Below are 11,064 nucleotides of genomic sequence, written 5' to 3'. Positions count from 1 at the left end.
AAATTTATTTTGTAATGATAGTTTAAAAATGTTTATGAAAATGCCAAAATTAATATTGAATTTTTTTAAATAGAGAGGTTTTTGTTTTGTTTTGTTTTTTTTTTTTTTTTTTACATTAAAAAATTAGTGTTCATTTTCCAATTATTTATTAATTCAAATACAGAAATTCTTCACAATTTTTTCACGGAGATCACACCGGGAAGAAGCTCCGGGTCTGCAACAACCACCAGTTCTTCGTCTTCTCAGTCTTCCGTCATTCTGAAACTTTCCTCTCAAATTTGAGACTGATTTCTCTTTCAAAGCCGCAATCTCAAACTCCATTAGGAGATTGATTTCTCTTTCAAATTCGCAATATCAAGCTTGTAAGTGTTGTTTCCTCCACTCTTCTTCATCTTCTTCTTCTTTTTGCTGAACATTCCGTGCTGAATTTGAGGTGGTTTTGTTTTGTTTTCCGATTCTAGTTATGTAATTTTTTTTTGATTCTTCGAGGAGTGATCTGTGAAATTGTCTGTTTAGGTGTGTACCTTGGACTGAATTTTGTAATTTTTTTTAATAACCATTTCTAGCTCCTTGGATTCTGAAATTTTCTATTAGTTTTTGTTTTTGTTCCTTTCTGGCGATGCATGTTATGGAAAAGTACTAATGGTTTTCAGTTGGACAGCTATTGCTTAGAATGATGAATTTTTGGTACATGCATTTCTTAGACGGTTGTTTTACTTGTATTTCTGAGACGGTGGCTTTACTAACTGGAGAAGTTGTTTGAGTTTTATATTTGAGTTGGATCTTGATCAATCTACGGTTTGTTGTAGCGACGATCGTGATCTGAAATGACTTCTGTTGGAACGCTACCGTCGCATCTTTCGGGGTTGAAAGGCGGAAATGTGAACTTAGGATTCGCGAAGCGGTTGCAATTGGTAAAAGTCTCTGATTTAAAGAGCATTAGGTCTCCTGGAAGGAAGGTTTTGGTCATACGGAATTCCAATCCTGGCCCTGATATTGCGGAGCTTCAGCCCGCATCGGAAGGGAGTTCTCTCTTGGGTAAAATTTTAACAATGCCTGTGCATTATTTAGCCCTCGTTTTTATCCAACTTATACTTGATTTTTGGTGGCAAATAAAGGACATGAAAGTCAAATATGGATTTTACTTTTGTTGCCTTTTTGTTCACTCTGACTCGATTTGAGAGAGAAAATGATCTTTTGTTAAACAATTTACGAAGTGGGAGCATTTGAAAGTAGGATGGAGAACATGGGTTAAAAAATCATCCTTAACCCAAAAGTATATGTTAACCAAAAGTATGTTTAAGATTAAATAGGGAGAAAATCATGATGATATCATTTCAAGCACAGGAGTTCTGATACTGATAAGTAATTCTTTCAATATATATTATTCGTCCTTAACAGTAAGGAAGGAATTGTATTTTTCCCATAAATATACTGAGTACCAGTAAGACAAAAAGCAAAAAGCATCTACCAGTCATAAAAAATATTTTTGTTAACCTATTGTTGCATGTAAGAATGGATCGCTGAATCATGATGACTTTAATGAATCCTCAATAGCGATGAGATCTAAGGACATTAGCAATGCATTACACACGTGCAAACTAGTGGTTGATGTTAAAAAAAAAACTAGTTTCGTTTTTATCCACGTTTCTTCACTTTCTGAAGAGCAAAAGATAAATGTTATTTAAGTATTGCCAAAATGTACTTTAAAGGTTGGTTTTATTTAATTAGATAATCATCTTCCATTGCAGTTCCTCGACAAAAGTACTGTGAATCCCTAAACAAAACAGTCAGGAGGAAAACACGGACAGTGATGGTTGGAAATGTTGCCCTTGGTAGTGAGCATCCCATAAGGATTCAAACAATGACAACAACTGATACAAAAGATGTTGCTGGAACAGTTGAACAGGTACTTTAATATTTCTTCTATTTCAGTTATGTTTTCATTTTGCAATCCCTTCATCAGTATTCTGACAATAAAAATATTCTTTGATACTCATTTTATTGTGAGATGTTGTAGTCAATGGAACATGAGTATCGCAATTATTAGTGCTGAACGAGTTGAAAGCTGAAAATCAAATGAGGTTATAACTATGTGATAAAAGTTCTTGTTGTAGTTTGTCCAAATTATTCTTGATTTCTTCTCATGGACAATATGGATGTTGAAGTCTATAGCAACTAAGAAAGACATCACCATGATAGAAAAACTTTGATACTTTATATTGTGGTGTCATGTACTTTTTGTAATTTTGAAGATGACCAATTTGTATTCGTAGGTCATGAAAATAGCTGACAAGGGAGCCAATCTTGTGCGGATAACAGTTCAGGGGAAGAAAGAAGCAGATGCATGTTTTGAAATCAAGAACACCCTTGTGCAGAAAAAGTAGGTTTAATATTTATATATTGAACATTTTTTGGAGCTTGGTCTCTATAATTTATGATGTCTCTGAAAATTCTATTTTGCAGTTATAATATACCTCTGGTCGCAGATATTCACTTTGCTCCTCCCATTGCATTGAGAGTTGCCGAGTGCTTCGATAAAATTCGTGTAAACCCTGGAAATTTTGGTATGCTATTTCTAATACTTACATTCTGCATAATTTCTTCAGAAAGATTGTTTGTGTGTCAAGCTCACGTCTAATGCAGCTGATAGGCGGGCTCAATTTGAAAAGCTAGAGTACACTGAGGATGATTATCAAAAAGAACTTGAGCATATTGAGGAGGTAAAACTTCTTCTCACTTTTTCCCCCCTTCATATGTTGCTGGAGCATATTGCAATTTTAGTACTCAGGAATGGAAACTAATATTACAAAAGGCACGTGTTACCAGTTAGCAATATGGTCAGGATAGTCTGTCATCAACAAATTCTAAATTATTGTGATTACTTGTTTTTTAATTTGTAAAATTTGCAATAATGAACCTGATTCTTTTCTTAAATAATGGGGTTGGGGAATTTCTCCATGGATAATATTTTTTTCCTGTTTTAATTGTGAAAGGTTTTTACTCCGTTGGTTGAGAAATGTAAGAAGTATGGAAGAGCAATTCGCATTGGAACAAATCATGGGAGCCTTTCAGATCGTATAATGAGCTACTTTGGCGATTCTCCAAGGGGAATGGTTAGCAATTTTTCCTCTAAATTTTTATAAACAACCTTTTTTTGTTGATTTCTTTTTTGAACTTAGCATGGGGATGTTATTAATAGAAGTTCTCCCAAGTCCTAACAGGTTGAATCGGCATTTGAGTTTGCAAGAATATGCCGAAAGTTGGACTTCCATAATTTTGTCTTTTCCATGAAAGCAAGCAATCCAGTAATTATGGTTCAGGCATATCGTTTGCTTGTATCTGAATTGTATGTCCAAGGCTGGGATTATCCATTACACCTTGGAGTTACTGAAGCCGGAGAAGGTGAGGATGGACGAATGAAGTCTGCCATTGGCATTGGGACCCTTCTTCAGGTATACTGTCACCAAATGGAGTGCTGATAGTCCTATATCGTATCATTGCCTTTCACACACAAATTGTATGTAAACTCTGGGTCCCAATATCACTAGGTTTTCCTTTTTCAAGAGTTCTATTTTCTTGTAAAGAATCTGTTGACAATTACTCTTTCAGTTCTCTGCAAATTTCTTTCGAGTCATTGTGGTTGGGTTGATCACATACCCCAAAGAATTTGCACATTTAGAAGCCATATCAATGTGGAGCATTTAGAAAATTATTTCTGTTGTACAGGATGGTTTGGGTGATACTATTAGAGTTTCTCTAACAGAACAACCTGAGGAGGAGATAGATCCGTGCAGAAGGCTGGCAACCCTTGGTATGAGAGCAGCTGAACTTCAGCAAGGAGTGGTAGGACCCTTCTTTGTTGTTGTTGTTGTTTTGTGTGGTAATTCTTATATGTATAATCTCTTTAATCTGAATATTGTACTCACTACTCACAAATCTTTCCTTGTCTATAAGGTCCCATTCGAGGAAAAACACAGACACTATTTTACTTTTCAGCGTCGATCTGGCCAGTTGCCCATGCAAAAGGAGGTCAGCTTTTTATGATCGTAGTACTTTGCCCTGCTGCTGTATGTTCTTAGACTAAGATAAATGATTGATTGTGATACAGGGTGAGGAGGTGGATTATAGAGGTGTCTTGCACCGTGATGGCTCTGTTCTCATGTCGGTTTCCTTGGATCAATTGAAGGTGCACTAAGACTTTCCTAATTTCAGCTCCATGGGGTATCCCAATATGAGAAAGGTGTGGAAACTATCTAACTTCTTGTTTTCCTACCTCCAGGTGCCAGAACTCCTGTACAAATCTCTTGCAGCAAAGCTTGTTGTTGGCATGCCGTTTAGGGTATAATTTATTCTGGTTTCTGTATAAGATAATCCCAGTCTTTTCTACTTTCTATTCTTTTTCCTCACAGTTTTTGTCAATTTGGTTAGGATCTAGCCACAGTGGATTCAATCTTACTGAGAGAGCTTCCTACAGTAGATGATGCTAATGGTGTAAGAACTTCCCTTTCGGTTTCTGATACGTTTCTATTTTTGCTGAGTGGGGAGGGGGGCAAATAGAAGTTGTTGCTTTTAATTTTTTTTTTTTTTTTTTTCTAAGTGTATCTGATGAATCCAAATTTGATTTTCTCTGTCTCATGATCAGCGTCTGGCTCTCAAAAGGCTGATAGACATAAGTATAGGTGTCATAACTCCTTTATCTGAGCAACTTACAAAGCCATTGCCGAATGCCATGGTTCTGGTCAGTCTGAAGGAGTTGTCCACTGGTGCTCACAAACTTTTACCTGAAGGTATGTGTTTTTCCTGTTCCTGTTAGTTCCGTTTGTTTCTATTTCAGTAAGTATGTTCTCTTTCTTTTTTATTTTTCTAACTTCCTTGCAACATCCCATGTCAATGAATTTGCTCAGGCACACGGTTGGTTGTTTCTGTACGAGGTGATGAATCATACAATGATCTGGAAATCTTGAAAGAGATTGATGCTACAATGCTTTTCCATGATTTACCATATTCAGAAGACAAAGTCAGCAGAGTGCACGCTGCAAGGAGGTATAATAATATTCCTTTAGGAGCAATTTATTACTTATTATCTAGAGCAACATTGAGTAGCTTGTCAAATGTTGGTTTCAGGTTATTTGAGTATCTATCAGAGAATGCTCTTAGCTTCCCTGTGATTCATCACATTCAGTTTCCAAAGGGAATTCACAGGTAGTTAAATTGTTCATTAACTTGATTATTATTTGAAGTGTTCAAGCAATGAGTTTTATTTTCCCTTGTTGCTTATAGAGACGACTTGGTTATTGGTGCTGGTTCCAATGCGGGATCCCTTTTGGTCGATGGCCTCGGAGACGGTGTCCTGTTAGAAGCCCCAGATAAGGATTTCGATTTCGTAAGGAATGCATCCTTCAATTTGCTACAGGGTTGCAGAATGAGGAATACGAAGACCGTAAGAAAGTTTTCTTATGAAATTTATGCTTATTTTCTCGCAATTTCTTTACTATGTCTTTTATATTTCGTAGGGAAAATCGAAAGTTGAATATTAAAGGGTTATCAAATGTGCCTTTGAGTAAATTATAACTTTTTCTGGATTACATCCTTACACACTTCACTGCAGGAGTATGTTTCATGCCCATCTTGTGGCAGAACATTGTTTGATCTTCAAGAAATAAGTGCTGAAATTCGGGAAAGGACATCTCATCTTCCTGGAGTTTCTGTAAGTTACACAGATTTTGAACTTTTATTAAATGATGATGATGTAAAAACAGCAAGATTCAATTTCATTTCATTTCTTCCTAATGTCATCAGATTGCAATTATGGGTTGTATTGTAAACGGTCCTGGGGAGATGGCTGATGCTGACTTTGGGTATGTTGGGGGTTCTCCGGGAAAGATCGATCTTTACGTTGGGAAGGTAACGTCCCATCGCATCTAATTCTTATACTTCAAACTGATAGTGTATGGTAGTGTATCTTATACTTCATTCTTATCTTCATTGACTGGTAGTGTATCTTGATAAGAAGTTTTGTGTGTTCTACAGACCGTGGTGAAGCGTGGAATTGCAATGGAGCATGCAACGGAGGCTCTAATCCAGCTAATGAAAGATCATGGCCGGTGGGTCGACCCTCCGACAGAAGAATGAGAGAGACGTCGACGTGGTACGTGGTAGTTCTGGTTCGGTAGATAAAAGAAAGAGGAAAGAGATAGATGAGGGGAGACCACAGCTTTAATTTGTGTTGTAAGTTAATAGTGTCCACCATTGCTCATTGAGTAACTGAAAGAGACAGCATCTTTCACAATTGGTACGTAAATGACTCTCTCTTAACTTCCCTCACCAATAAATAGCGAATATAAAAAGAGTTGCAAATCATTCTCTAACCTGCACATATAATTCTATTGCTGTTATTTCCTTAGTTTTTTTAATTTAATTATAGTTAATATTGTTGGATAGAATTAGGAAATGTTCATGGGTTTATAATCAAAAAAATATCCTCCCATTGGTGTGATGGGTTTATAATCAAAGAATATTATTGGTATGAGGCCTCGAAGCAATAGTCATGAGAGCTTATGCCAAGCTGGACAATATCATACTATTGTGGAGAGTCATGTTCATCCAACAGATATTAATCTTTTCTAAATAAATATTGGAAACATATTCTTGGTATGAAAAATCATTATTATTGTGTAATGTTATTAATTTTAAACCTCTCATGTCATCATATATAAAACGGAAAATTATTTGAAATTAACGTTTAAAGTGTAAATGAAGCCTCACTTGGGTGTAGTTTCCATTATCTGATGCTTGATTTGCACTAAATGAAACTTTAATGCAAATTAAATTCATGAGGATGATAAAGACCTTTTAATTAGATTTATTTATACAAAGAATAACAAATTGCAAATTGCACATATCACTTGCAAACTATAATTTGTTATAATTGAACTCATGAACGTTTCTTTATAAAAACCCTTAATTTTTTATATGAACTTTTAAAACGGTAAGAATTCCAACTTTCAAAATTTAAAATTTGAATAATTTATTCTTTCTCTCATCTATACTCCCTCTCTCATTCTTAAAATAAACTCTAATACTCCCTCTATCTTTTGATTTTGTATATTACATTTGACCACTTTAATGACACTATGAGGTTTCGTTGGACGCATGTGTAATTCCATTTTCAACTAAGACTACTCGATCTATCTTATTCGCTTAAATATTTGTGTAATTTATGTAAAAGTTGGTCATTCAAATTTCTAATAAAGTTGTTAGTGTTGAGGTAGCAAATTTCTGTTAGCTATATTTTTTTTTGGTACATTTGTCAAGTCTATGAAATTTACAGCTCTCAATTAGTTCTACCGCTTTGAGAGAGAGCAAGAGAAAACGACTCGTAAAAAGAGTCCTACTGAACCATAGAAAAAAAAAGAAAAAAAAAAGGTTATGACTATTAGATAAACATGAAATTCTATCTTAAAATCAATTGAGAATACAATAATAACTAGATTATCGTTTTAAAGAATTTTTATATTTTTTTTTATGTTTGATTCATCCGAAAAATTCTAATTTTTAGACCAAATTATTTGATACCATATTAGAAAACCGTTTGGTAATAAGATAAGTAATTCATGAATCTTATAAAGTATATAAGATTTTTTTTCTTCATATTCTAAGATATGAAATGCCCTACAAAAATTGGCAGCTACATTGTATTGATATCTTCAAATAATTTATCCATCCTAAATGTCTCCTCCAATAAGAGGAGAGAAACAAGATAAAAAATATATATATATATGTTGACGAAAAAGATAGAGAGAGATGGACAAAAAGAAATTAATATAAAAATTTGACAAAGACAATAAATTAAAAGATAGAGAAAGAAAATACAAAAAAAAAAAAAAAAAAGAAAAAAAAAAAGAAAAAAAAAAGGACAAAATATTTATTTAGTCAGAAAAAAGTTAGAGAATAGCCTACAAAAAGTTCAGATAAACATATGGTAAGATAATAGAAATAAATAAATAAATAAAATAATAAAAAATAATACGAAAATATATATTTTTTTCAAAATTATTTATTCACATCACAATTTTTAACTACAAGGGATTTTGAGGGAGCATTTTCGATGGCTTATTTATTTATTTATTTATTTTATTTTTTAAAAACATTCTTTAAAGCAATTCCAAACTTTGTAATTGATAGAGTTGCTATGGCCCATTCTTTTGAACAGACATTTATTATAGACACATTTATTATTGAAGCTACAATTAATTTCTATCATTGAAACTAACAATAAGAATAAATAAATGTTCTTTTAGTTCAATAAATATAATTTCAAATATAACAATATGGCAAAATCAAAATTAAATCAAAACATATATATTTTTATATATATACCAAAACGTTTTTTTAAAAATATCTCTAGACTAAAAGAGTATTATTAAAATTAAAGAATAAAATAGAGAAATTAAAAATAAAGAAATTCCTCATAATAATTAAAAAAAAGAAGATAGAGACAAATTCAGTTTAATTCTTCTGTCCGTATGCAAGCTTAATAAGCATTATAAATGTTTAACGATTCACGATAAAAATGGCATGAACATGATTGTGATTTGTGAAAATCACGGAAATAAACGATAATTTTACACAGAATTTGAATAAATATGGAGGAAATTCATGCATCGCTGGTGATATGATGAATTCTCAGAAGTTTTCTCTTCCAAGACTTTCTTAGCAGCCAAACAGGAATCAGATCCTCAGGAATACGTCAGGAGAAGAGCAGAAAATCAAACAAGGAAGCAGAAAATGAAATATGAATTCGAAAACATTGAAATAGAACAGTAAAATTAACACATCAGTAACTTATAATGGAATTGTAATCGAGCAAAAAGAATATTTAATCAAGAAGTTGGAACTGTCGATGAATCCCTAAAAATGTGTTACCAAAACCAATTACATTAAGAAACCAAGAGGTACCAGAGCCATGGCGGTCTTCAGAGAATCTCTCTCCTCGCAGTATAACCATAGCCAGATCGGCGAATATTGGCTTGGCGTTTCTTGTAAATCAATCCTCCAAATCCAACCAAACCAGCCGCCGCAATCACTCCTACTGCGATTCCAAATTTCTGAGCTCCACTCATCCCGTCCTTCGACTCTCCATCCGATTCGTCTTCTTTACTCACATTGCTCCGGTTAAAGTCGCTAGGTTCAGATGGCGGTGGAGAAGGAGCCAGAGAAGAGGAAGGAGGCGGCGATCGAGTCGGAGATGAACCAGGAGTAAGATCTGATGGTGGAGGCGATGGAGGAGAACTTACCGGTGCATTCCGTGGAGATGCGTCCGGTGGACTGGAAATGGAAGGAGAGCGCGACGAAGGTGAATCCGCGCCTGTCTGCGGCGGCGGAGCGGGAGATTCCGCCATAGAATCCGAAGAAACAGTGAATTGCGCCAAAAGCAGAGCCGAAAGAACTGCACAACAAATCGATGCGAACTTGGCCATTCTTTACCGAATCTGCCACAAAACTGATCAGAGTAAAAACAAAAAAGCGGCACTGGAATCCAGAAGGAGGTGGATGAAGAACACGATCTCAACAGTTGAAACGAAAAGAAGAGAATGGATCCGGCAGATCTGGTTTCCAAAAACTGGTATCGGGAAGAGAAAAAGGCAAAGGACCTAGATTCACGAGCACGGAAAATGGACGAACGAGTGAGATCGAGAGACGTAGGTGGCGTGAAAGAGAAAGCGGCGGAGAACCGGCGAGAGATACGGAGGAGACACCGGGAGAGGCGGCGTTGGAAATTTGGAATTTCCAGGTAGAGTGACTCGGAAGTTAAAAGAAAGAGATGGTGAAGGAAAGGCAGAGAGTTGGGGGTTTATATAGAGCAATTGGCTTCACAAGTCAACACAAATAATTTACATTTTTCTCTTACTTGGATTTAATTAACTAATTAACTAATTAATTAATTATAACGAAAATCATAAATTATTTGAAATGTGGGAAGCAGTTTTAATAAAATTATTACGAAGTTAATTAAAGATAATCATATTTCATTCGCATTAATTTTGTATTACCATAAGTGCCTACACAACAACTAAACCCATATTATTAATACTTTGTATAAATAAGCACATCAAATTTCATACATTAATTTTGTATTACCCTAACTGCCTAGACAAAGAACAAGTCTATGTGATTAGCAACTTTTATAAATAAGTTAAAATATCTAAAGTAAAATAATTTTAGCCGACGACCGGAATTATCGGTTGCCAACCGACCCTGAAGGATTTATATGGGTTTTGTCGGTAGATAGACCAGTTCTAGTTCAACTCGATCGCTTCAGTTCAATTTCTCTTAATTAATTTCGACCACACTGATTTTTTATATGATTTTAGGTTCTGCCTAGTTGGACACCTTAACCTTAGAAATATGATTGTTATGTTTCAGGGTAAGTATGAATGAACGGTCACGACCTAATAAAATACCAAGTATAAAAAATTTCAAGTTTATTATGTTAAGTAGCTGTGACCGTGCAAGTGGGTCACTTAATGGCCGTGCAAGTGGGTCACTTAATGGACATAAACCATAATCAGACATATTTGAACGTAACGGACATAAACCGCAATCAGACATATTTGAACGTAACGGACATAAACCACAGCTAGACATATTTGAAGGTAGTACCTAAAAATTTGAAGATGTGGAAAGCTCAATTTCAACCTATTTTAGGTATTGATTTAGTTTTTCCACCAATTTTTTTGTATTACATTTATTTATTTAAAAGAAATGATTTGGGTGAATAGAAATAGAATATTGCGATGGGGGAAAGACCAACTAATTGTGGTTGAAAACCACATTTTGGACGTTGCCAAGTTCTTCAATGCTAAGCAAAAGGTAGACGTCTTAAAAATAATCCCATAATCAAAAAAAAAAAAAAAAAAAAAAAAAAAAAAAAAAAAAGACCGGATAAATTCAATCTAATTAGTAGACTCGGGTTCCAATATGACCTAATCCAACTCACGAACATCCCTATCCCTACGCCGAAGGGTCATTTGCTTTACGCCTCCCATTTTTCTCTAGTAC

At 34.6% G+C, this 11,064-nt stretch overlaps 2 protein-coding genes across 2 annotated transcripts; one reads left to right on the top strand and one right to left on the bottom strand.

Annotated features, from left to right (window-relative positions):
• The first annotated feature begins 167 nt into the window (after positions 1–167).
• Positions 168–6,363, top strand: LOC111787829 (4-hydroxy-3-methylbut-2-en-1-yl diphosphate synthase (ferredoxin), chloroplastic). The gene is made up of 20 exons (XM_087121723.1): positions 168–362; positions 810–1,038; positions 1,752–1,909; positions 2,277–2,383; positions 2,467–2,567; positions 2,647–2,723; positions 2,997–3,116; positions 3,225–3,455; positions 3,730–3,846; positions 3,958–4,032; positions 4,112–4,189; positions 4,283–4,342; positions 4,432–4,494; positions 4,646–4,790; positions 4,908–5,046; positions 5,128–5,205; positions 5,284–5,443; positions 5,612–5,710; positions 5,803–5,907; positions 6,034–6,363. Exons 2-20 carry the CDS (start codon positions 828–830, stop codon positions 6,133–6,135), a joined length of 2,226 nt encoding a protein of 741 aa, XP_086977849.1. The 5' UTR covers positions 168–362; positions 810–827; the 3' UTR covers positions 6,136–6,363.
• Positions 6,364–8,786: 2,423 nt separating this feature from the next.
• Positions 8,787–9,843, bottom strand: LOC111787451 (uncharacterized). Its single transcript, XM_023667417.2, has one exon. The coding sequence runs from the start codon at positions 9,480–9,482 to the stop codon at positions 8,979–8,981; it is 504 nt and encodes a 167-aa protein (XP_023523185.1). The 5' UTR covers positions 9,483–9,843; the 3' UTR covers positions 8,787–8,978.
• Between the last annotated feature and the right edge of the window lie 1,221 nt (positions 9,844–11,064).

This window comes from Cucurbita pepo, chromosome 2, assembly GCF_057944985.1.
Source record: "Cucurbita pepo subsp. pepo isolate OVF chromosome 2, ASM5794498v1, whole genome shotgun sequence".
NCBI classification, from domain to species: Eukaryota; Viridiplantae; Streptophyta; class Magnoliopsida; order Cucurbitales; family Cucurbitaceae; genus Cucurbita; species Cucurbita pepo.
The sequence above is the reverse complement of the archived record's forward strand: the minus strand, read 5'-3'. Positions and strand labels throughout refer to the sequence as shown.